Below are 26,789 nucleotides of genomic sequence, written 5' to 3'. Positions count from 1 at the left end.
GTGAGAAGTTAATTTACTTTCAAAAATAAAATGTCAGCACAGATAAAGGAATACCCTGCACAAAACCCAACACTGTACAACTTGCATTAACCGATGATCTGATTTTCAAATCCTAAACTGAGCTTTAGTAACGGCTTTTTGCAGCTTCTGCTGCGACTTGAGATGAGATGGGCAAGTGAGACCAACTGGACCATCACAATCCCACGCCACTCCTACAGGCCCCAGTCCAACGTTAAAGTGTCTCAATCCGATAAACAAAGATTTAACCCCCACATCAAAGAAATGCAGCTCACTATCACAAGAGAGCACTATATACAGCAAATGAAATGTATTAAGAACCACACACTTAATTATGCTCTGTTAAGTGCCATTACAACCTAGGGTTTTGGTTTGTATTGTTGTTTGCAGGAAGGGTGTTTAATTACCTTAAGTCTCTGATTGAAAGCATCGAACAGCAGTTTGATTCCATCCTGAGTCAGGTTAAGGATGAGGTCATGGCTAAGAGGCGACTGTAGAACAACAAAAGTGGTTAGACTTTTAATTTCAAAGTTTCCTTCTTAAGATCTATAAGTACAAACTGGTTACTTCAGAAAAACAAGACTGCCTCAGAAAACGACTTGTACAAAAAAGCATAACAAAAATATGTTTGGCCAGATCTCTCAGCCCCTTCAGATTCCCTATGACAAGAAAACAGAGTGCCTGTGTAAGAACTCCCAAGAGGGTAGTTGTCCATTACTTTGAGCGAGAGGAATAAAACTCCAAATACCCTGAAAATTAAAATTCCAAGTTTAGCATCAGAGACATCATGCAGGGACAGCCTGCTGCACTCTTGGCAAGCAAAAATATAATAATAGGCCATCTCACCAAGTCTCACATCAGAACAAGCATACACTTGACAAAAAGATGACGAGAAGGCTTTCCACTTCAAAAATCAAAGGATGTCACAGTCTTTTTCAGGCCTCAAAAGGAAGGCTTCAGACTCTTGTGTTGTGAATTTAGGTTTCCTTAGTTACTGTGAACCATAACAACTAAAGGCTTAATTTGCAGTCTGCTGGAGTCAATAGGAGACATTCGCCTGGCTTCACTGGTGTCTGTACCGGCTCTGCGCCATCTCTGTCTGCTGCAGAACTGTGGAAGCTGCTCACTCCTGGACTGGTACAATCGACACATACGCAGTCAGCTGGCCTCAATTCAGCTATTTGATCATACACCATCTAAAGCACATTCAAAAAGCTCTACCCTCCACCACCCTCTCCTCAGAGGAGAAAAAGGCTGAAGGACAGGCAGGCAGCAACATTGATGCCCTAGAATTACACTGAGCAGTTATCTAACAAAAGATAGAATGGGGATGGGACGGCTGGGGCACATACAGGCTTCTAATGCAGGCAGCCACACCACACAGCCCCTTTTAAGAATTAAGCATAAGCTCTTAAGAAGTGTTACTTTCCTCTTTGCTGTCCTGGGAGAAGATGTGTTTTGCCAGCCAGAAGTCTAATTTTCATCCTAAATTTTCTTACCTCTTTATTTTCATGCCAGCACTGCCTTCTAGCCTTCATGTCCATGCTCACATACATTTCCCACCCCTTCCCAAGCCCATATACATAAATAAGTAACTAGATCCTAGACTTCACATTGTTAGGTCAAAACAAGCCACAAGGCTTTCAATCCCCTGTGATGCAGATTTCCCATTCCCCTTGATCCTTCCAGTAGCTTTTCCTGAAGCAGGTTCAGTTTGAGCTCATCTTTTTGAAACAGCAGTGATCTGATGTGTAAGCTGTCTCCTAAATGAAATCTTCACTGCAACTATCACAACAACATCGATGCTTCCCTATAGGCAGCAGACCCTTATGATATCGGGTAGAACTGAAGCAGCACTGCAATATAGCCGTGAGCTGAAGATAAAAAGGTCTGATGCTGATCCTGACAGTATTTTTTTAAAATCCCTCATAAATCCAATTTAGAAAGGCTACAGATAGAGTGAAAAAACATGTGTCATGTTGCATTTAAATATACCAGAGTTGTTCTGATATGATATATGCTCTGCATTTCACTGGTTCCTAAGCAGCATTTTCATAAGGTTATTCAAAAATTAATGAGTGTATTACAAGTACGTTTGAGTGGGTGAAAAAAAAATACCCCAAACATCTGAGGAAAAGCTTGATAATTAGTACAGCAAACAGCTTCTGTTCTATGCTGGCATATTTTCTAATAGAAGAGAAGTTTCAAGGACACAAATACAGTTCGTGTGACTTCCAATACACAAAATAGAACCTCAAGAATGAAAGATGATGCCAGGAAGCAACAGGAGAGTCTTTCCTGAAGGAAGCAACTCAGATGTGCAGCAACAGTACTAGTCTACATAAAGCTGCAGGGAAAACTGTTATCACTGAACACCACCACCAGCACAAATCCAGAGGCTTAGGAAAACCTACAAAGGCAATTACGTACCTCCCTTAAACTGGCCAAAAAGGAGCTAGAATTCTTTAGTCCCCAGAAAAGGGTTCATCAAGCTTTTCTGGCACAGCTTCAACATCCCATTTACATCAAATTAAAGAGAGAGACGTGGGCAGATCTAATTGCATTTAATTGTCATATAAATTTTTGAAAGGAAATACTCAATGCTGGAGTTCCAGGCTCAGAAATTCAGCACTTCAAATTCAAAAACTTTAAATAATACTTGAATCTTACACTCAAAAGCATTTTTTTTTTTTTAGAAAACAAAGACAAGACATGAAGGTTGTCCAGGCATAGTTTAGCTAGAGAAATTTTGTGCATGACAGTTTATGTAAAGCTTTGACTCTCCTAAGAGCAGTAGCTCTTAGCTGCAGTAGCAGCTCTTTGTGCTGAACTGCTAATGAAGTGCATGATGCTCTGTGCAAGGGTGAGAGTAAAGTCAGACACCAACTGCAGGCCCGAAGTGGCATAGGGAAAAAAATGCACTGGTATCAGGCACTGAATTAGAATAATATACAGAAAAAAAAAACCATCAGCACAACTGTTTAATGAATTTGAGAACTACTATTTTTTTTTAAGACTATACAGATGTTAAAAACATCTTTATATTTATTACAATTTAGGGGGAAAAAAACCTAACCGTCCCCTCCAGAAATAGAATAAAAATTGAGTGTAGTGTACATGGCCAAACATAATGTAGTTTTCCAACAGGCGTATAAACCCAAGCAGTGGTACAACTTGCTTTCTAGCACTGGACCACCAATCCTGCGATTCTACAAAGACAGGAGCAGGAACATCCTCATTTATCTAAACAAACGAAATAATCCTGGAATGTACTGTGAAAAGAAAAACAGAAAAACCGCCAAAGCACACAAAACAAAATATCAAAGAACGCATTCACTGCCAGACAGATGCTCCCATGCGTTAAGTACAAGGAGCTAGATTTTCAATCTGCGATTCAGTCAGCATAAAACCCATAAATCTACATAATGTGAAACAAAAAGGGATAATTCAATTGATTACATGAAATATGTATCCAGAAGGAAACGCTGGAGATGAGTTTGTTCCTTAGCCATTCAGCATTCATGCAAATACATGAGGCCTCACTCAGTACTCTGATACAACACTAACATTCTAGCAGGCTTTGCCATTTCCCTCATACAAAGATCTATAAACTGCAACATGCAGTGTTATCTTCTGATTAACCTGCATTTCACATAATACGCATTCAGAGTCACAACCCTCCTTTGCCTCATCTTCTCTTCTCTTTCACCACCTTCAAAGTAAAGGCAGGTATATAACACATTATATTCGATCTAGCAGAAAGGTGTCACTTCTAGCCCCTTAGTTACGAAGAATGATGAAAACATCTATAGCTGGTTTAAATTACTGCACCCACTTTCCGCAGATAAAATTGCAGATGCAGAGAGAAGGTGTGGAAGCCTTTTCAGGGCTTCATCACCACTGAGCTGAACATGAAAGCGGAAAGCAATGAGTGATTCAGTACTTCAAAAATATTCACATTATCATTGTCGAGCATTGCAGAAGACTAGAATTAAATTATCCAGCTAATTACAGAACATTTCCCTCTTTGAAGGGAAATCACTCCTCACCAGTGCATATACAAAACTGATACCTGTTAGATCACTGCACTTTGCTAAGGATTTTTACATTTGACATAAAACGGTTATAAAAGCCCCACCTCCGATGTGGTGGCAATAATTTGGTGTAATTTCATTTGAAGTGGTTCCACAATACATACAACACATACATTTTCATGCCACAGTGTCAGTACACCCCCAATGCCTTAATTCTGGGACACAACGAGGCAAATGACACGGCCAGACCACACACCACTCACCTGCTCACTGTAGAGAACCTGGACGTTTTTGATAATGCGACAGTGTTTCTGAAGAATTGCTACAGCCTGAGCCAATGGCATTCCTGCAAATGAAAACAGTTGGATTCATCAGTTCGATTCCTCCGTTCAGAGACCAGCTAATAGCTTTTTAACAGAAAGGTTAGAGACTAGGCAACAGCTGCCATGAGCAAACAGCATGTTACAACAGAAAGGTACGCAATCAACAAATCAGCCTACTAGACTCATGGCAGCAGCACCAATCTGTTTTCTAAAACAGAAAAGTCACTGTTTGTCTACCCATTTGTTAGGCATATATGAAAGAATCATAGAATCATAGAATAACCAGCTTGGAAGAGACCCACCGGATCATCGAGTCCAACCGTTCCTATCAAACACTAAACCATGTCCCTCAGCACCTTATCCACCCGTGCCTTAAACACCTCCAGGAGAAAACTCTCCACAAAGTTAAACAGCAAAGTTCAGGTAGAAAAACCAGAAGTCTTTCTACAGTCCACATGCAAAATTTTCTGCTTTTTGAGGTCAGTAGTCTGATAACTGATAGCCTAAAATCCACTAGGGCTGGCTAGAACACTCCTGTACATATCCCGTAGGCTCTGGGATCACATTTTACGGCACACCCCTTATCAGGCCTGATAAACTATTGAGTAGTGGTAGAAGATAGACACAAATATCAAATTTAATCTTCCTCAGACCTAACAGGCCACCTCAGCTGCTGGAGCAGCTACATCTGTGTCAAAGAAGGAACTTCACCTGTTCAGTTTATAGACAAGATTAACAGACTAAACAATGTGTTTCAATTGAAGTAAAACACTTAATGGCCATTCATCATCTAGCACAACTGCAAGGGCTTTTTTGTTGTTGTTATTTTTTTCTTCAATGTGTATCTTATCTTTATAGCTATAAATTTTTGGAAAAGAAAAAGAAACAGCTGATTCTGCAGAAAGAATAGCACCATGCCATCTCATCCTTTATCACACTTAAAGCCTTTGTTGCCTTCCCAAAAGAAATGTGATCATGTTCCTAGACTCAAAGCAGACATTTATAAAGAGAAGTTATAAGCTCATAATTGTGAGGTTTTAGTTCCCTACTAATTGCTGCAAGCCAATTTAGATTAGTTATCTGACATTTTATTTACACTCCTTTTCCTGTTCTTCTCTATTTCTGGTTTTTAAACATTAACAAAGTTGCCTTGATTAAGGAAAATTTACCATGGGATCTATGTTTTTATTTAGTTAACAGTTCATGCATTCCAACTTTCAGTTACTAGCTACACCTCTCAAATTGTGCACGCCATGTTCAAAAACACCTTTTAGACATTATCTACAGTACCAAAGTCAGAAACCTCCCTGTCTGTTTCCATACAGATATAAAATATATAATCACACACACATCTACATCACCATGTCCTTATTTTCACTGTTGCACTAAACTACATGCCTGTTTCACCCATACACTGCAGCTCTTCTGCAATTGTGAAATAAAGTTTGGGTAAAATAGTCTTATAGATTAGAACTACAGTGATTCAATCTGTAAATGCCATATATAAATGTTTGTGAAATTGCTTTACAAATTAGCTCATAATCCTGGAAACAATTTTTTTTTCAGCTAGAAAATACACACCAAAAGGTAATATTAAAAAAGTTATTTTTTAACTAATAAAATTAAACCGCACCATGCCACGCAAGAAAGTGGTACTGTTGCCTATTATCTAGGAAATAGCAGTTTCCTTGTAGTCTAAGCAGCTGTTTTAAACACAATTATTATGTATTAGATAATATTTTCAAAATGGGACATAAATAACAGCAAGAGCTAAAATCAAAGATGTTGCTGTGAGAGTTTCCTATCTTTTAGCCCAGTAGAAGCTATGATTCCAAAAAGGCGATTTAAAAGCATAAATCCCACTTTCAAAGGCAGTATTTCCAGGAGATTTGCAAAGGTAAAACCATGAGCTCTCTTTTTAAAAAGAAAAAAGGGGTGGTGAAGGTTCAAGCAAAGCCAGTGGCCAGGCTGACAGAATCTATATACCACTGGCAAACGTCAGAAGTAGCTAAAGTTTCAGTAAAACAGCATGTGGTTAGAAAAAGTGCGCACAAACACGAAGTTCAGTTTGTAGTCCAGTGTAAACTGATGCAATCTTGGGTTGGTAAGTGTGCAAACAGATGGCTCATGTGACCTTATTACTCAGAGCTTTCTCAGGCTGCAAGCAAATAGACATGGACTGATTTTGTTCAGTTTTCAGCAACTGAGAATCAAGCAGATTTTGCTACGTGGCTGCTTAGCAAAGCTACGATGAGCAACTGAAGATCTCCAAGAACAGTTCGCAGAACCTAAAACATGCATGGAGGAGCCAGTATCCTCCCTTTGCCTCCATGAGCAAAGAGTCAAAGGAGAAGTGAAGAAACAGGGTTATTTTTCTCCATCCTTCTTACACAAAACACCCCCTTTTCTTCAACATTCATCAGTCTTTGCAGTCAAAGAGAAAAACAAAGAATTCTTTTTTCCCCTGCTCACCAGCCAGGGGGAACGGGGAAACAGACAGTTTCCAGCACATCAGTCACCCAAACGGAGCCACAGCAAACAATGCCCACAAGGATCAGTGCTAGGACTCTCCTATCACAAACTTTCCCCCTTTCTAAATGCCGGAGTCATACGACACAAGACACTCCTCTCACATATACTGGTCATGAACAACATGGCCTGAAGCACTAGTCTATGCTAAGATTATGTGTCTGGATTGGGAGTTGGCTGAAGGAGCAAAAAAACATCAAAAGAGAAGAATACAAGAAAATCCAAGAGAAGACGAATCATAACATATTAAGAAAAGTGAAACTTACAAGGAAAGAAAGTATAAAAAGCAAGAGAAACTCTAATATGCCTTAGAAATTATACATCCCAAACACTAATAATACAGACATAAGCATTTCTTGTTACAGAACAAGTATTTAATTGTTGTCCTTTAAAACAGCAGGAATGCAACCCAAGAGGTGCAGTGACACAGGTATCTCGTTGAACACAAAACTCAGCCTCGGTTGAATGTTTTACGCTCTAGTCACACAGTGAGTCAATGCTGGAGCCAGAAACAGAATCCAGAAACTCATGTTAAAAATTTTCCTGGCATTTCCCCTCAGTCACCTCCTTTGTGGGCACAATACTGGAAGTCAGTAGCAGTTCAGGAATACTGCCATTAGTTCTGCTAAGAGCAGAGCTAAACAAACAAAGAGAACACCGCTGGCAGCGAGAATCCCATTTACTCCGGCACTTCCAATCTTCCCACCACTAACACAGCCAAACCAGCTTTATCAGCAGGGACAGTTTTCATACAAAGTTGCTAGCACAGGACAAAGTAAACTATCTTAGTACCTAGTCAGCCTCCTGCTCTACACCAGCAGGTCATGCTAATTATATATTAGACACATCACATGGTGGCTATGTTTACTCCGAGAATTACAGCTGAGTTTCCTCCCTCTCACATCTATATGTGTGCACACAGACAGAGACACAGTATATAATTTTAACCACGAGACTGTGTTAACGGGCTTCTTTTGGGGCTCTTGGGAAAATGAAAATAATTTTCTCTCTCTTTTTTTTTTGTTTTTCTAAGGAGAACAGGAGGGGAAGCCACTACTATGTATTGAATAGCTGGACTCGATGATCTGGCGGGTCTCTTCCAACCTGGTTATTCTATGATTCTATGATTTATGAAGATTATCAGGGTGCATAATTTGAGATTGCATTTCTTTTCAGGCAAAACAGGCACTAAAGGATCACAGGAGGTCACATAAAGCTGAGAGAGCACAGTACCATGTCAGCAGCATAAGGAGATCGCAGAGATTTCAAAGGGTAGGACCTGAGGTACTATAATTAGCCCCCAAAACCATTCTAATGCTCCCTGCAACCGTCGAGCTGTACTTGTGTCTGAATTCACAGCAGCATGAACAGCCCTTTTGTGTTTGGGTTTCACATAAACAGCTCCACGTCACAGCACCACTCCTTTGGTGTGACCCAAGTTCACAGCAGCTGCGTAACAGTGTCTTTAAGGAACAGTCTGTCCTGCTGCTGTCACAGGTGACAACATCAGCAGTGGAAGTGTAACTTAAGTTCTGGCAGACACAGATGGCTGCCACACAGATCCCTGTTTACATATGCCAAACTCATACCACCATTAATTGTGCTTCAAGACAAAGCAACAGCAACGACAGAAAATTGAGAGAAATGCTGATACCTCAATGACCTGGAGCACATGACAACCCACAGTATTTTCTGAGTGTTTTAAGGACTACCAACATCTGCTTGAAAACACAGGTCATCTGAAGAATCCCTGCCATATGAGTTTCAACTGTGCACTTAAGAGCCCTAGGCTGAGCACCAGCCAAATTTCCATCAGCTGGGGGAAAGTTCATTCTCATTGCAGTAAATAGAGCAATTGCTGGTAAGGATAGAACTCAGATAGAGGTAAACCAAGAATCACTGAGCAGAGAAACACTTGTTATGTGACCTTAAGAAATCCTCTCAGGTTTTTTTCTCCACTATAATGTTGCAACCCAGCAACAATACAAAGAAATTGTGAAACCTGACTCATATTTATGGAGGGTCAGTACAGAAATGTACAGTATTTACACTAAGTATTAAGACACAGCTGAAGATACTGATATCACCTGACATATTCAGGTGACAAGCAGCACACCGATTTACAAGGTATTTTAAAGATTTACCAGTCTAAAATGGCAAGACAAGACAAAACAAGGTAAACAGGTAGAACAAAGTTTACAACTGATAAATAAAGTACAACTCAGCACGCAAAAGCTAAAGATGAGACTACAGGTTACAAGGGAAACTTTACTGCTCACACATAAGTAATTTTAGCAACACAGAGAGGTGAGCTTCCACTCTCTCTCTTTCACGCCTGCGAGTGCTGGAGAGAAGCCTTACAGGAGTCAAATTATGAGCAGAGCCAAACCCCCAGCTCACACACAGGAGCCCCAGGGCAGCCAGGGGAGCTCTGGGTGCAAGAGGGACGTGCACAGACACTTACCCAAGGTGAACTCCCATTGCTCGTTCCCCAGAGACCGCTCAGGCACCACCTCCAGATCTAGCATTGGCTCAGGTAGCACAGGGGCCGCGGGCTGGCACGGGTCACCCGGTCGGTCGCTGCGCCGGACCTCGGGGCGGGGTGGGAAGCAGGAGGGAAGTAGGAAGCCGGTCCCTGAGAGGAACCACCACCCCCTCACCTCCCCATAAGTGGACCCACTGTCCCTCTTTATGGAGACCTGCTAGCCCTTGAGGGGACTCTCCTGCTCCTGCTTGTCCCCTCAAGAGACCCACCACACCCTCTGCCAGCACCTGAGGGGACCCACTGCCCTCAAACAACCACCCGCTTGCCTCTGAGGACACCCGTTACCACCCCAACATGCCCAGGGGTGCCCACTGCCCCCTCCCCCCGAGGGGACCTGTCAGCTCCTGAGAGAACCCACTGCCCCTAACCTCCCAACTGGTCCCTGACTGGGCCTGCTGTCCCCCGAGAGGACCCACCTAACCCTCTGCCTGTCCCCTAAGTTTGTCCACTGTCCCCTAAGAGGACCTGCCAGCATTTTGGGGGACCTGCCACCCCCCGACCTGTCCCCTAACGGGACCGAGCTGCCCCCCCATCTCCTCCTAGGGATACCCACTTTCCCCCCCCCGCCCCCTCCTCAGGGTACCCACTGCCCCCTCACCTCCCCCTGAGGGGACCCACTGTCCCCTCATCTGCTTCGTGAGGGGACCCGCCCGCCCCTAAGCGTACCCACTGCCCCCTGAGGGGACCTGCCAGCCCCTCGGGAGACCCGCTGTCGACCCCCTTTCCTCCTGACGGGACCCAGCTGCCCCCCTATGTGCCCCTAAGAGTACCTACTGCCCCCTCGAGGGGACCCTCCTGCCCCTAAGGGTCCCCACCGCCTCCTGAAGGAACCTGCCAGCCCCTGAGAGGACCCTCCGCCCCGCTCCTCCCAGTGGGGCTGAGCCCAGGCCCCGCCACCACAGCGACCCCCACCTCGCCCGGGCCGCCCCCCAGCCCCGGGGGGAGGGGTCCCCCGGCCGCACCGAGAGGGGCCCCGGCCCGCGGGGAGCGGAGCGGGGGGTCCCGGCCCCCTCCCCCCGCGCCGCGGGGCCGCCGCTCACCTCACTTGCGGCTGCTGAAAAACTGCTTTGCAGCTGCCGTCAGGCGAGCCCGCGCGCGGGGCGGGGCCGGAGGGGGCGGGGCCGGAGGGGGCGCGCCCCTCCCCGGGGCCGTGGCGCCAAGGGGAAGGCGCACGCCTGGCGCGTGGGACTCCGGGGTTCGAGTCCCGCCCCGGGAGCCTTGGGGCTGTCCTAGGGGGTGATGGTGTAGCCCCGGTAACACCCCCTGTCCTTGTCTCCAGAGATGCAGCTACAGCCCCTCCACTAGTGACACCGGGTCACAGCCAGACATAAGAAGAACAACCTCAAACCAACCCAGTTGCGTCCAGTTTTTCCAGTTGAAAAAGGGGACAAAGGTGTGGGGGAAGGATTTAAGGAGAAATTAGTCAGTGGCATGAGCCAAGTTACTGGAACAAGCTCAGGGATGAGTCAATAAGGAAGAAAGTCATAATGAGGTCATTGGCTTTGCAATGTTATTTGAGAAAACAGGGTGGCCACCCAAGGGGTTGGGGTTGCCAAATCCTGAGCTTTTCTCCCTAAAGGGATCCAACCTTATCCCTGGGGTGCTGGTTATCATACATGAACCTGTCATCCTCAGACCCAGCAGAGCCCAGGTGCAAAAAGTTGGCACTCACGCAATGAATGACGATCATGGAGCTCTCCTAAGATGCTTTCCAGACATGGACAGGGGGATTGAGGGCACCCTCAGCAAGTCTGCCAACAACACCAAGCTGTGTGGCACACTCAACACACTGGAGGGCAGGGATCCCATCCAGAGGAACCTGGACAGGCTGGCCTGGGCCAACCTCATGAAGTCCAACAGGGCCAAGTGTAAGGTCCTACACCTGGGTCAAGGTGATCCCAAGCACAAACACAGACTGGGGAGAGAATGGATTGAGAGCAGCCCCGAGGAGAAGGACTTGGGAGTGCTGGTGGATGAGAAGCTCATCATGAGCCAGCAATGTGTGCTCACAGTCCGGGAAACCAACTGTATCATGGGTTGCATCCAAAGAAGTGGGACCAGCAGTGCGAGGAAGGGAATTCTGCGCTTCTACTCTGCTCTCATGAGGAGCTCACCTGGAGCCCTGGAGGTGTTTAAGGCACGGGTGGATGAGGTGCTAAGGAGAATGGTTTAGTGTTTGATAGGAATGGTTGGACTTGATGATCCGGTGGGTCTCTTCCAACCTGGTTATTCTATGATTCTATGATTCAGTTCTGGAGTCCTCAGCACAGGAAAGATACGGATCTGTTGGAACAAGTCCAGAGGAGTCCACAAAGATGATCCAAGGGCTGGAGCACCTCCCATATGAGGACAGGCTGAGAGAGTTGGGGTCGTTCAGCCTGGAGAAGAGAAGGCTCTGAGGAGACTTTAGAGCAGCTTCCAGGACTGAAAGGGGCTCCAGGAAAGCTGGAGAGGGGCTCTGGATCAGGGAGTGCAGGGACAGGATGAGGGGGAACGATTTTAAGCTGAAAGAGGGGAGATTGAGACGAGATCTTGGGATGAAATGTTTTCCTGTGAAAGTGTGGAGGCCCTGGCCCAGGTTGCCCAGAGCAGTGGTGGCTGCCCCATCCCTGGAGGTGTCCAAGGCCAGGTTGGATGGGGCTTGGAGCCCCTGATCCAGTGGGAGGTGTCCCTGCCCATGGCAGGGGGTGGAACTGGATGGGCTTTGAGGTCCCTTCCAACTTAAACCATCTTATGAGTCTATGATTCAGCTAACCACAGAAGTTTGGGGCTCTTCTATTAAAAGAGCTGAAGGCCGTGGCTTTCAGGTAGAAAAGGGATATTTATTTTTCCCTCCTGCCTGAGCTGATGCCTGCTGGCGGGCCGCCTGCTACAGTGACGTGGCCTTTGCACGGCTCTCCAAAACCCAGCGCACACAGGTTGCACGCACACCGCTTCCAGGCCAACAAAACCCACCCATTACAGTTTCAAACAACTCTTTTAACAACCTGTATATATAAATACCAACAGGCATGGTCACACCTCTTTTTCCACGGGCAGACCAAGCCCTCACTGGCAGGGGGAATGAAAGGATTCAAAAAACAAATCCCAGTTACATTTGGGAGCACGACCTCGGCCAGGCTCTGCTCTGAACACCACATTTCTCAGCATCTGCCTTCAGGTCAGAGAGCTGTGAAACGAGGCCAGATTTTTAATGTATATGGTGTGGAGCGAGCCCTGGGGAAATTAGCTTTCCCTTGAAGTCAGCTGCATGTTGCTCTATTTATTATTCATTCCTTGCTTGTCTTTTTTTTTTTTTTTTTAAATCTAAGTACAGTGACATCTTAATATGCTGAAAAGCACAGAGGTGCTGCCAATTTTTCCCCTTCCTTCCAGCCCTCTGACACTTCTTTATTGACTCAGAAAGAGAAATTAGCCTTTCCTCCCCCAGGAGCACGGACTGATCCTTCATCATAAACCACTCGCAGCGCTTATATCCACCACATATATTGTAGAATCACAGAATGGTTTGGGTCAGAAAGCAAAAAAAAAGCCTTTCCAGTTCCAACATCCCTAACACGGGCATGTATATGGCGACGTCCATAAGGAGCATACTTGAGAGAAGAAATACCTAGCTAGAAATCTTGCACACTCCTTTAATTTAATGGGGCATGAAGGATACCCCAGCACCCACTTTTAATTGGCCTAGGACACACCCAGCCCTCAGGGAGGGATGCTGGTTGGAAAGCAGGGTACAGATCAGCTGGGCTCTGCAGAAACTCTTCTCCAACTCACTCCTGCGTTGGGTGATGCCCAGTGCTGCAAACCAGGGAACACAACAGACAGAGCTTTTATTAAAAAAAATCAACTTCCTTTGAAAAAGAAGATTGTAAGTAAGAGTTGTTCACTTTGGGGCTCCTCAGTACAAGAAGGACATTGAGGCACTGGAGTGTGTCCAGAGGACAACGGAGCTGGAGAAGGGTCTGGAGCCCAGGGGTTCTGGGGAGCAGCTGAAGGACCGAGGGCTGTTCAATCTGGAGAAGAGGAGGCTGAGGGGAGACCTCATCGCACTCTGCAGGTCTCTAGGAGAACGTGGGTGCTGGTCTCTTCTCCCAACTAATAAGGGACAGGATGAGAGGAAACTGTCTCAAGTTGTGCCAGGGGAGGTTTAGACTGGGTATTGGGAAAGATTTCTTCACTGAAAGGTTCTCAGGCACTGGAACCGCTGCCCAGAGCAATGGTGGAGTCACCATCCCTGGAGGTGTTTAAAAGATGGGTAGAGGAGGGGCTCAGGGATGTGGTTTAGTAGTGGACAGGTATGGTTGGACTCGTTGATCTCAAAGGTCTTTTCCAACCAAACAATTCTATGATTCTATGAATTTCCCATGTAGGTTCAGAGATTAGAAAGCAAGGAGAATGAATGCCAAATACAACTGGGAAAAACCATAGCCGGAGCTAATTGATCTCTGGATGCATCTTTACCCTGCCAGTTGCTTTCACACATCACCCCAGACCCCAACATAAGGTGGAGGAGGGCTCGGTGCTGCTGAGGCTGGTGCCCGAGGCTTTGCTCTTTAAAATAATAACCAGTGTATTGACAGGGGACTCTCATCCAGAGAGTGTGCCAGCCCCTTCTATGTCTCCAAGCTTAAAATACATCCCTTAAATAACTGGGAGGGCAGAGCAAGCTGCCGGGGAGCAGGCGAGGGCAGCAACACCGTAAAACAGCCTCACTGGCGGTTTTCTGGCCAACTGCAGTGAATCCTGCAGAGTGAGGAGGTGTAGGCATGGAGTGGCAGTAAATCCCAGCTGGTTGGAAATCCCAGTATCCTCAAGGAGAGCTGCTGGAGACAAGGTCACCTCCTTGTGTCTATGCCCACCACTGAGCCCCAGCCCCCTGCTTCCCCAGGCATGGGAAAGTACCCACCATGCAGCTCGGGCATCCTTCCGAAGCTCCCGGAGGAGGTCATAGAGTCATAGAATCACAGAATCATGGAATCACCAGGTTGGAAAAGACCCATTGGATCATCGAGTTCAACCATTCCTATCAGTCACTAAACCATGTCCCTCAGCACCTCATCCACCCGTGCCTTAAACACCTCCAGGGAAGGTGACTCAAGCCCCTCCCTGGGCAGCTGTTCCAGTGCCCAATGACCCTTTCTGTGAAACATTTTTTCCTAATGTCCAGCCTAAATCTCCCCATGCGGAGCTTGAGGCCATTCCCTCTTGTCCTGTCCCCTGTCCCTTGGGAGAAGAGCCCAGCTCCCTCCTCTCCACAACCTCCTTTCAGGTAGTTGGAGAGAGCAATGAGGTCTCCCCTCAGCCTCCTCTTCTCCAGGCTAAACACCCCCAGCTCTCTCAGCCGTTCCTCATAAGACCTGTTCTCCAGCCCCCTCACCAGCTTCGTTGCTCTTCTCTGGACTCGCTCCAGAGCCTCAACATCCTTCATTCCACCAGCCAAGACGAGTAAATAAAAAAGCTCCCAAGTCACTAGAAGGTAGAAAATCCACCCAAGGCTCTGTTTGCATCGATGGTGGTTGCCCCACTGACAACAAGCAGCCTGAAGGTTGCCATGGAGCCACTTGCTCTGGGGGCAGCAGGAGGGGAGGATGCAGAGAGGCTGGAGACTCGCTGTGTCCCTTCCATCACCTCTGGGCATCCCTCCCTAGCTTTCTCCTCACCTGGAGAGGCCATCCTGGATGGATATCTAGCTGCAAGGTGGGTTATTTTATTCTTTTGCACAGCTGAGACAGGGATTATGAAAATTCCTGGCTCCCTCCAGCACCAATTCTGCTCCTAATGTGACCGGCACCAGTGAGCTACACAGGGAACACAGGGATGCTTGTCTTGTGGACGTCTCTGTGCCGTGGGTTGCATTCAGGAGCTGGGAGCAGCCAGTATCTCGGGGGGTGGCAGGGACAGAGCTGCCCCATGTGTCCCCACCATGGCTGGAGCTTGTGAGGGTCACAAGTGAAGAATGATTGGAGCAACTGTGACCAAGTACCCCAAGAGTGACCCCTCCTGTGCTCCCCCATGACACCAGGAGGGATGATGTTTTCAAGGCAGGTCAGGCAAAGCACCATCATTTTAAGAGCCTCCAGCTCCCAGAACCAGGGGAGAAAGAGGTAAAAATTGATTTTTTTAAAAAAATGTGTCCTCTGACTTTCCAGATTATGGAAAAAATCTTGGAAAACACCTGAGTCCAATCCCAAGGCTCGGCAAGAGATGAGCAGTTTTCCAAAAGCTATAAGAATCCTTTTTTTTTTAAAGGTGAGGTCAATTGTTAACATTTCAGTCCAAATGAACCACAGTGGATGCATCTAATGGAGCTGATCTGAGTTCCCTGCTACCAAAGGCTTGCGATTCCATCACGTTTTGGGGTGGGATCTGCAGCTGTAGGGAAATACTGGGGTTTGACTTGATTTTTCTAAATCCCGCACATCTACAGGGATATGTTAGCGGAGAAGAGCTGGGCTTTGCAATCTAGCTGATGAAAAGGGAGGGGAAAAAAATGCAAGAGCTACCAAAAGGGACAAAAAATGCACCAGGGCTGCAGCCAGGCACGGGGAAAAACGCCTGCGGCTCATGGTAAGGGCGAGCCACCCTCTCCCGATGAGATTTAACAGCGACACAAATCACATCTGTAAGGAAATCTGCCCTGCGGCTGCCTAGAAAAATGTACTGGAAACAGGCCCAAAACTTGGCTGTGCTGCTTCTGGGGGGGGAAGGACATTTGCTGTAAAGATCTGAAGTTGCTGAAACGCTTTGGGTGTGCAGCTAGAAATGTTTCTAAATGGTGTTTGCATCTTCTGTGGCTTCAGAGCGAGGGGGTTGCTTTGATTGCGCTCCACGGGGAAGGGCTGGGACTCTCAAGGGGTGATTTATTCCAGTTCTCGAGGAGGGAGCCGGGGGGGAGAGAGATATTCCTCAACCCAAAGCTTTGATGCCCTGGGTCCCAGCAGGATGGGCAGCACCCAGGACCCATCTCAGGGAAGGTGATGCTGGACCCCACACCCCACCAGTGCCAGAGTGATGGTCCCTGCCAGTCAGGGGCTGGCAGACCTGAGCCTGGCCCTTCCCAGGGGAGACCCCTGGCTCTGTTTTTCCCTTGCCCAGCACTTTTTCCTTCCTCACTCGCGCTAAGCACGCCCTGTTGGGATGCTTTCAATCACCCAGAAACCCACTGGAGCAGCAGCCAAGGTTAACATGGGCAGAATGTGCAGCATCAGCACCCGGCTTGGGGGGTGAGGAGCTGCCCTGCTGCTCTGCCTGCGGATGCTGCAGCTGAGGGTTGGTGGGGCAGAAAGTGACTTTTTTTTTCCCAACAGGCCGATTACCTGCATGTGCAAAGTTTCCAGCGTGTCACGACCCTCATCCAGAAAGCCTTTGGGGTGTGCACACAGCAGGAGATCATTCTCCTCCCCACCGGCCCCAGGATGCAGTGGGCTCATGGCTATGCAGCCAACTGAGAATAAAGATTTGCGAGGGGATTCTGTGCTTGGCTGGGGATAGGAAGGTGATGAAGGCTACAACCCAGATTCAGGCACCTGGTAGATGCAAGACCTTCCCTGCATTTTTGCACCGTGCTTTGTGTCTAGTGATGGGCAGAAATAGGAGGCTCCTAGTGCTCACCCAAGGATGCTGAGATGTTGTGTTAAACACCAGCCAGGAAGAAGAGAAGCCTGCATAGCCCCTGTCCCTTGCAAGGCACCTTGGGGTGCCCACCTCTCCCCAGGATTAGGGTGAAGGCAGAGGTTAGAGAGGAGGATTGGATGGCCAGGGTAGGTTTAGGCTGAACATTAGGAAAAAAAATTTCACAGAAAGGGTCATTGGGCACTGGAACAGGCTGCCCAGGGAGGGGGTTGAGTCACCTTCCCTGGAGGGGTTTAAGGGAACAGGTTGATGAGTTGCTGAGGGACATGGTTTAGTGTTTGATAGGAATGGTTGGACTCGATGATCCAGTGGATCCCTTCCAACCTGGTGGTTCTATGATTCTATGACTCTATGAAGTGTTTCCAAGAAGGAAAGGGAGCAGCAGTCAAAGCTGGCAGCAGGAGGGACCCGAGCATGGTGGCAGTGTTTCCCACTCAATGGCCAGCATGATTACATGCGTTTCACAGAACACGTCCCTTCCAGATATATTTAAAAAGCTCTGATTCATGCAGAGCTAGATCAAAATTGGCTTTGGCTTCATTAGAAACAGATGCGCCGGTTTCCCTTTCCTTCTCAGGGTGGTTTAAGCTTGGGAGATGATGCCAGATGCGGGCAGAGTGTGAAGTCCAGCTCCATGCGGTGCTGGGCAGGGAGCTGGAGGTGCGGCAGGGTGGGAGGCAGCTGGCAGAGGTGATGGTTGTTCAGCTCTTCCCAGATCAGGCAGCACAGAGCTGCTGGCCTTGGCAGCTGGCGCAAAGGGACTGTCCTTCCAGTGAATGGGTGGCCACTATGTCCCTCCTCTGGCTGCTGCCTAGTGAGGCCCTTGGGGCTGTTAAATGCACATCAAGAACTCCTAGGAAAATTCACCCTGGGGCAGAGCACTGGGTTTCTGTGGAAAAAAAAAATTAAAGCACAGATTTTATTAAAAAAGTAAAGGATGAGTTTCTCCAGAATCCCACAAAACCCTTATCCCAAGGGCTTATGGAGCTAGGGTTGCAGTGTGAGTGGGAGGGCTCTCATTGGGGCTGCGTTTTGTCTCCAGAGACATTTCCAGAAGGGATGTTTGAGCTTCAGAGCAGACAACAAGGCGCACAAGGCAAAGTTGTGAGGCAAAGCAGGAAAGGAGCAGGGCAGAGGAGGCACATCCTGCACCAGCCTGCTCCAGTCCTGGTACTTGGGGTTCCATCATTTGCTGGGAGATGAGTTAGGGCAGCAGGTTTGGGTGGCAAAGCCCTCTCAGAGTCCCTGAAGAAGTCCAGGTGCCCAGTTTGTTGCTGACTTCTGGCAAATGAACAGCACAGAGGTGACTCGAATCTTACTCACAGGCTGTGACAGAGAAAACAAACAAAACAGAGGCTCATTAAGCTTCACTCCCAGCCCAATTTGCAGCCTGTTCATTTCACAGTGGGAAATTATTTGGTCCGATGCACACAGCACTGGAAATTCCTCTCTGTGGCCAAGCTTTGTTAAATGACGCTTGGGAGCGACCCCGGTCCCTGCAGCACTGGGTTTCAGGGAGCAGCACGTGGGTATAAACTGGAGGGGGCAGATTTAAACTAGACGTTAGGAAGAATTTCTTCACTATGAGAGTGGTGGTGAGGCCCTGGCCCAGGTTGACCAGGAAAGTAGTGGCTGCCCCATCCCTGGAGGTGTTCAAGGCCAGGTTGGATGGGGCTTGGAGCAACTGGATCCAGTGGGAGGTGTCCCTGCCCATGGCAGGGCGGGTTGGAACTAGGTGGTCTTTAAGGTCCCTTCCAACCCAAACTACTCTATGATCCGATGAAACTGCCCTTTCCCACAGCCACAGCTACATTTCTATCCCATTTTCAGTTTTCCCTGGTTGAGGGCAACCAGCTAACTGCCGTGCAGCCCTTTGGAGAGCCAGGAGGAGAACGTGCACCCACCCTACGCTGCTGCTGGCGCTGCTGGCTGGGACTTCACTGTGGGGCATCACCTACCATCAGCCCAGCCCCAGTAAAGAAGGGTCTTAATCCAAAGTGTTTGGTTTGCACCCAAGCCAAAATCCATGCTTGCTGCTGCTGTCTCGTAGCATCTATGAGATCCAATACAAAAAAGAGGAGCTCAGGAATCAAAAGTGGGAAGGGAGAGACAGAGATATGCCTGTAGAATGTGTTCTAATCTGTCACAGTGAGACAAGGCTCAGCTCAATTGCTTCGTTCAGTGTGAGGGTACGTTTTCAAATAGAGACATTTCCTTACCTCGGGTTGTAAAACATCAGTGTGCAAGAGCGAACAGTGAGTTAACATCAAGATAACATGCCAGCCCACAAAGCTGTGTCTGTGAAGCAGTTTTTGCCTAATAACTACTTCTTCTCAAAGACCAAGTCAGTGTTCAAAGGATCCCATTTTTTGTTGGTAGAAGACGTGAAAGCAAACCCCATGGTGATCCTCAAGAGCCTTTCAAAAAATTCTCTGTGGAATTGCTTTGCACATTGGCATCATCCTATGCAGCTGTGTTTCAACTCAGAAGTGAGCTAGTTTGAAAGGGATCGTAGTTGATTTTCTTAATTTGCTAAATAAAAAAAGAGATACAGGCACAGTCTTGGGGGGGGCGGGGGGGATGTTAGACCTCATAGCTCACATGCAGAAGCTGTAAAACACTAAAAATCCACTTTGCAGGGAGCTGAGCCCCGCTCTGTGTGTGACAGCCACAGAGCCATGCTGCCAGTCTCCCGTACAATCCCTCCACCTCTGCTGACCAGTGTGTTGCCTTCACTAGCATTTTCTTTGGAGCAAGAAACTGCTTTGGAGAGGTGTGGCGGGTGGCAGATCCCACACCATGTGCTACGGGACAGTCATAGCACACACGGAGCAGGAAGACATCCACTGGCTGCTGCTGTGTAAAGCCACCAGCCTGAGCAATGGGCAAGGAGTGGCAGATAGTCAATACAGTAACGAGGACGGCTTTTCTATCTGCCGTGATTAAAAGTCTCTTAGAAACTCATCATAGCAGACCATGGACCAAGTTTGCTGGCAAGAGAAGAGGTTATAGAATCGTAGTATAGTTAGGGTTGGAAGGGACCTTAAAGATCATCCTGCTCCAACCCTCCTGCCATGGGCAGGGAAATCCCGCTAGATCAGGTTGCCCAAGCCCCATCCAACCTGGCCTTGAACCCCTCCAGGGATGGGGCAGCCACATCTTCCCTTGGCGACCTGTTCCAATGTCTCACTACTCTGATGGTGAAGAAATTCTTCCTAATGTCTAGTCTAAATATGCCCTTCTCCAGCTTATATCCATCCCCTCTTGTCCTATCATCACAAGCTTTTATGAACAGTCCCTCTCCAGCTTTCTTGTAGGCTCCTTTCAGGTACTGGAAGGTAGCTTTGGAAGGTCCCGCTACAGCCCACGGCTCCTGGTTGCTGTGTGCTGTGCTGGAGAGCCGCTAGGGATCATTGGCATCTCTCCCTGGGCAGAGGCAACCAGCTGGAGCAGGATCCTTTCTGCAGACTCTGGATGACAGGGTCTCACTTCTCAACTTTTTTTCCTCTTTCCACCTGGTCCTGCTTTGTTTCATGGGAAAAATGTTTCACGGAAAGGGTGATTGGGCACTGGCAGAGGCTGCCCAGGGAGGGGGTTGAGTCACCTTCCCTGGAGGGGTTTAAGGGACGGGTGGACGAGGTGCTGAGGGACATGGTTTAGTGATTGATGGGAATGGTTGGACTCGATGATCCGGTGGGTCTCTTCCAACTTGGTGATTCTATGATTCTATGATTTGTAGTGCAGTGCCCATGGCCCTGCCAGCACGTCCTGCCCTGGATGCAGAAGCAGAGGGTAAGATGCTGAGAGGGTTTGAAGGAGCCAGTGACTCCCGCACCTTTATGGGGTCAGTGGTTTTGGAGAGTCACGCGCCCCGTGGTCCCACTGCCACCCAGTCCCGGTGCTCGCACACCAGACACACTCTGCAGAGCAGAACCGAAAGCAGAACCAAAAAGAGGATCTGTCCTCCCCTCTCTGTGGGAGCATCCGCCAAGCAGCTCTAGGTCACGGCCAGCACTGCCAGGAAAGGGCTCGGGGGCTTCTCAGTGGCAGCAGCAGCTCTGACCCACGCAGAAGACAAGTGCTTGGCAGCTCAGGAGTGGTCTGTGCATACAACACTGGCTATCCCTCCCTTCCTTCCTCTCCCTGGCCCCCAGTCCCTAAACGCAGCAGAGCAAATGGCCTGGGGCTGGACAATTGCACCACAGGCAGGGCTGAGCATCCCTGGCACAGGCTCCTGGCTCCAGTGGCCGAGTACCCAGGTGGCTGCAGGGTGGCTGTTGGAGGCCCTGGGGCACCAAGGAAGGCCACTGAGGAGCAGGACATTGCTTGGAAAGGGATTGCAGCCTCACAGTTGTAAGTGTCCCACTGCAACACTGCCCTGTGCCAGGGGCTGCTTGGGAGAAGGATCTGGATGCAGCGAAGCACAGGGCTGCTGAGCTCTCGATGGAGCAGGAGCAGGCCTGGCACTCATTCTGGGCAGGTGAGATATCATTCTGATGCTCGGCAGCTTTCCTGGCTCACAGGTGATGGTTACTCTGCTGTTTCTGGACGGAGCTGCCCATTTCTTAAGACTTTTCTTCTGATTACGAACTGTTCCCTCCCCCTCTCCCCACCCCAGCTTTGCTTGCAGACTAGCAGCAAATCTGTGCTCCCCTCAACAACCCCTCTTCTCTCCTCCAAGCATGGAGCTCCCAGGGTTCCATCAGCAGGTCGCTCTCCCCTGTATGCTTGGAACCAGAGGTTGCAGAGAAATAGCTTGCCAGAGGAGAGCTCTGCTGGTGCAGCTGCAGAGATACCTTCCAAAGCCCTCGTCCAGGGGCAGTTTCAACATCAAGTTAGGGAGGGTTTTAGAAGAGGCATCAGCATGTACTGCAGAAGAAAGCACAATGCACAGAAGAGAAACCCACAGTCACCAAGCTGAGCCAGACCTCTCCTGCCCTGCTGCCTTCAGGGGCCGGGAACAGCAGCCTCCGGTGCCACAACTGTACAAAATATGAGCCAGGTGCTGCACCGTTGAGTTAAAGTGATCAAATCAACTGAAGAAGCCAGGAATGAGCCTTGGCAAGTAATTAGTTTCTTCTGGTCACCAAATGCTATTGAATGCTCAGCCACTCCAGAGGTACCGGTGCAGCAAGGAGGGATGCTGTCCCCATCCAGTAGCATTCGCCCAAGCAGCTCAGCTGCCTGGTGAGAAGCAGCTCCCGGGACGAGCACCACTTACCTCTCAGACCCACCTCCTATCGAATTTATAATACGATATATGATTACAAACAAGACCTAAATTTAGTTCTGCAAAGGGCTCAGCTCCACCACAGCAGGAAGAAGGGGATAGAGAGTTGAGAGCGTATCTCTGGCTGAAGGCAGAAGAGACGAGCAGTTCAGAAACTGGGTTTACACAAGATGCAGGGGGTTCAGATGCTGACATCCTTGTTTATGCAGACAGCTACATTGCCTACAGGAAAGCTGGGGAGAGGCTCTTTATCAGGGAGTGCAGGGATGGGACGAGGGGAATGATTTTAAGCTGCAAGAGGGGTGGTTTAGATTAGATATTAGGAAAGAACATTTTCTTGTGAGGGAGGTGAGGCAGTGACCCAGGTTGCCCAGAGCTGTGGTGGTTGCCCCATCCCTGGAGGTGTTCAAGGCCAGGTTGGATGGGGCTCTGAGCAACCTGATCCAGTGGGAGGTGTCCCTGCCCCTCTAAAGACCTCGGATCTTCACACCCAAGGCCTTCCCATAGGAGCGTGGCCTGAAGAGCCATGATCTGCACTGCGGCTGTGAAACACCCAAGCCCTGCTGCACTCCTGAACCATCCCAGGAGCAGCACTCTCGCTCCAGCCGTTTACTTCAGTAAGAGCAGATGCACTTAAGAAGCTCTCAGAGCCAAGTGAATCCAGCAGCCAAGAAGTTTTACTTCCCTTATACTGCTCATTTTCCTGTGTCTGTACTTGGCTGGATTTTCACATAATATGAATAGGAAAAGCTGAAAGGTTGGGGGATGCAAGCAATCAAGGCTCATAGGAATGACCTCTCTCCACAAACCAGTGGTTAACCTCTGGAAAGGTCAGGAGCCTGCAGGTGCCAACTTGTCTCCAGTTCTAGGTTTGTTTTCCAGCTACACCTTCACCTGCTAGGGGAATGGAAAGGCTTGCAAATGGTGAAAGGTGATAAGGACACCAGTTATCATGAAAAGCAAGATTAAAGCTTGTGGAACAAGGGAAAGTGGAGCACCGGTAAAACCCGCATCCCCCAAAACACCATCATGAAGCCTAACAGGTTGGAAAACACCTAGTTACTCATCCAGATCTGTGGGGAGCAACAAAGACTTAGCAGAAGTCTCACCAGCAGTGATAAACTGTGGCCCAGACCGAATAAGAAGGATACAGCTGGGCAAGAAATATTCCTTATTCCCACCTTTTCCCCTCCTACAGGTACCCGGTTTTCCCAGGTGCTCTCTGCAGGATGAGAGCAGCGGCCAAGGCAGCACTGGGCTCTTCTGCCTCACTTTCCCCCTTTCTTGCTCCCAAGCTTTAAGAACTGAGCCTAAGGCCATTCTGGAAATTCACTTATCTCAACCTGTAATTGAGAAAGCGATTTCATAAAGTCGCTTAAACCCCTAGCAGCTCTGAGCTGCGCAGCAGCTGATGAATATTCATGCGCTGGGATTTACATTTCATGGCAGCGTGAAGACAGGATGTCAGGCAAATGAGTTATGAGAAACGTTGCCTATGCAAATGCGCGCCCCGCTCTAACTTCTCACTGTAATTCTCAACCTTGAAGCCATTTTTGTCATTCTCGTATTTGCATTGGAAATGTAGTAACAAAATAAGGTGACTTTACAGAAATTGGTCCTGTTTCTGCACAGAGAGGATGGATTCCTAAATACATCCGTAACAGAGCAGAGCCCTGAACTCATGGCAGACAAATGAAATACAGAAGTCCTGCCAAGACATGCAGTCCTCCAAACCCACGTCTCCTTCATTTAACTTCCCAGCCCCTACCTGAACAAGGCTTGTTATTAGACAAAACACCACAGATCTGCAGGAACAGAAAAGCTGCTAGTTTCACCTAGAGTTTCATTTTCAGAGCCTCCTGCTTTCAGAAAAGGGGCCAAGAGCCCCAATCAGGAAAGCTGAGAGCTGCTGGCACTTTCAAGAGAGACTGGGAAGCCCTTTCCTTCAGGTTTTGAAAACTTCAGCCGATACTCTGGATTCTCTCGTCTCATAACGAGGCCGTGTAACTGCCAGAGGTTAAAAACCAAGTCAGAAGTGACTGTATCTCACCTGCTGTGGTGGGGCACAGACCACCGACATCCTTCTCCAACCCAGCAAGCTCCAGTGGTCCTTCACTCCAGTTGAACACAGCCATCCCTCCGCAAGTCATGCTAATCGAGGAAAATGATCGTAATGTTTTAAAAATCCTCTTCTGCCATTGATGCCTCATGCAGGAAGGTTTTCAGAATCCCTCTGCTATTCATGCCCCCAAGAGGCAGACTCAATAAGAAGAATAAGGGGACAAAGTGCCTCCATCCTTTAGATGCCTCCAGTCAAGGGAAGGCTTTGCAGACAAGGTACTGCCCTTGTGATCCGCCTTGGGCAGGAAAGTGAACCATTCCCCAACCTTGTCGACAAACTGATGAGATACCAGACAGCTTTACTCACTGCTCCAGAGAAGAGCAACGAAGCTGGTGAGGGGGCTGGAGAACAGGCCTTCTGAGGAATGGCTGAGAGAGCTGGGGGTGTTTAGCCTGGAGAAGAGGAGGCTGAGGGGAGACCTCATTGCTCTCTACAACTACCTGAAAGGAGGTTGTGGAGAGGAGGGAGCTGGGCTCTTCTCCCAAGTGACAGGGGACAGGACAAGAGGGAATGGCCTCAAGCTCCGCCAGGGGAGATTTAGGCTGGACATTAGGAAAAAATGTTTCACAGAAAGGGTCATTGGGCAGCTGCCCAGGGAGGTGGTTGATTCACCTTCCCTGGAGGTGTTTAAGGGACGGGTGGACGAGGTGCTGAGGGACATGGTTTAGTGTTTGATAGGAATGGTTGGACTTGATGATCCCGTGGGTCTCTTCCAACCTGGTTATTCTATGATTCTTTAAAGGTGCCTTTTGAAATGAACTGTTTTGATAGCAGAGCCTACAGCAGCTCACAAAGATCCCCTCTGCCATCAGGACCACAGCAGCAGAGTAACACAGTTTGTCATTCATGCCTGTTCTAAAACCAACCACCCTTCCAAACTACAGAGCATCTGCAGAAGCCGCCCAGGTCCCAGGCAATGCCAGTTTTATCAGGCACTCTCTGATCCACTTACAGTCAGATTTTAAAAGCGTGAAACAGGGTTATACTTTGTCCTTTGGCATGTAAGCTCTTCCAAAGACTGCAGCTCACAAGCTACGAAGGCAGCAATTTTCTACGTGATTTTGGTACGTAAACCACCACTGCCATTCACTGTAAAATGTTTGGTTATACCATCTAGAATTCCAGCAGCTTCAGCAGAGGTTTTCAGGGGTAGGATGTCACATTCATATTTTCCCAACAGTACTTTACCGCATTTCTCCATTTCCTCAATTTCCATGTGCAAACTACCTCATTTACCTCCTCGTCCAAAGCAGCACAATTAGCAAGGTTTAATGGCTGCTATAAAAACATGCCCATAAACAATGCTTTCCTGTAAGCGTATGCAACCACTACAATCCAAGGAGATAAAACTTCTTAGGGCTATTTAAGCAGATCTAGGCTTTCAGACCAAGCAGGGCATGGAAGTTAGAAAAAGTCAGAAGAGTTCTAGGGCAATACCTGCATTTACCCCAGTGCAGGCCCTTGGGATATAGGGCATGGATCTGTTAGAGCGAGTCCAGAAGAGGGCATGAAGATGATCCAAGGGCTGGAGCACCTCCCCTACGAGGACAGGCTGAGAAGAAAAAGCTCTGGAGAGACCTCAGAGCAGCCCCTTCCAGTACTGAAAGGAGCTCCAGGGAACGGCTCTCCATCAGGGACAGAACGAGGGGGAAAGGTTTTAAGTTGAATGAGGGGAGATTTAGACTAGACATTAGGAAGAAATGTTTTCCTGTGAGGGTGGGGAGGCCCTGGCCCAGGTTGCCCAGAGAAGCCGTGGCTGCCCCATCCCTGGAGGGGTTCAAGGCCAGGTTGGATGGGGTTTGGAGCCCCTGATCCAGTGGGAGGTGTTCCTGCGCACTGGGTTGGAACTGGATACATAGACTCTGAGGTTCCTTCCAACGCAAACCATTCTATGATGTGAAAGGTTTTGAAAGAACCATGAACACCCCTGGAAAGCCCTTACAGAGCGGGTGCTCGATGTGAGTGACCACTGGATGTCAGTAGAGCTATAGCCATGGACACACCAGGCAGTTTTGCACTGGCAGGAGTTTGGAAAGCGCCACCAGAAGCACCGAATACCCCGGTTTGTGCTACCAGGATGTCAGAAATAAAATTGCAGCACCTCGTTTTCACTACACAGAAGTTTATTATGAAAGTTAAACATACAACACAAAAAGTAGCAAAAGCAATCCTGTAGCTTAAGGCAACTCTTACAGGAGATGAATTCAAGAAAGATGATGCAACTTCAGTTTAAATAGAAATTAAGAAAAATATCAAATTGCATCAATAACTTAAAATGCACTTTAAAAAGTCTGCACTAACCAGCAGAGGGGAAGGGCTTGTGATCTTAATGCCAGCATTAAGATATCAAAAGCAG

At 48.1% G+C, this 26,789-nt stretch overlaps 1 protein-coding gene across 2 annotated transcripts in view; it reads right to left on the bottom strand.

Annotated features, from left to right (window-relative positions):
• Positions 1-10,591, bottom strand: part of PHAF1 (phagophore assembly factor 1) — a 33,950-nt gene extending 23,359 nt beyond the window's left edge. The window contains exons 1-4 of one of the 2 annotated variants that reach the window (XM_069868705.1): positions 10,490-10,591; positions 9,369-9,495; positions 4,316-4,398; positions 426-509 (exon numbers count right to left, since the gene is read on the bottom strand). In XM_069868705.1, the coding sequence (XP_069724806.1) occupies positions 426-509; positions 4,316-4,398; positions 9,369-9,432 (231 nt within the window). In that variant the 5' untranslated portion in view covers positions 9,433-9,495; positions 10,490-10,591. Of the gene's footprint in view, positions 1-425; positions 510-4,315; positions 4,399-9,368; positions 9,913-10,489 lie in introns of those variants that run through there. The other variant, XR_011338472.1, reaches the window with a different exon arrangement.
• Positions 10,592-26,789: the final 16,198 nt, after the last annotated feature.

This window comes from Phaenicophaeus curvirostris, chromosome 14 (genome assembly GCF_032191515.1).
Source record: "Phaenicophaeus curvirostris isolate KB17595 chromosome 14, BPBGC_Pcur_1.0, whole genome shotgun sequence".
NCBI lineage: Eukaryota > Metazoa > Chordata > Aves > Cuculiformes > Cuculidae > Phaenicophaeus > Phaenicophaeus curvirostris.
This window is presented reverse-complemented; position numbering and strand designations above follow the sequence as displayed.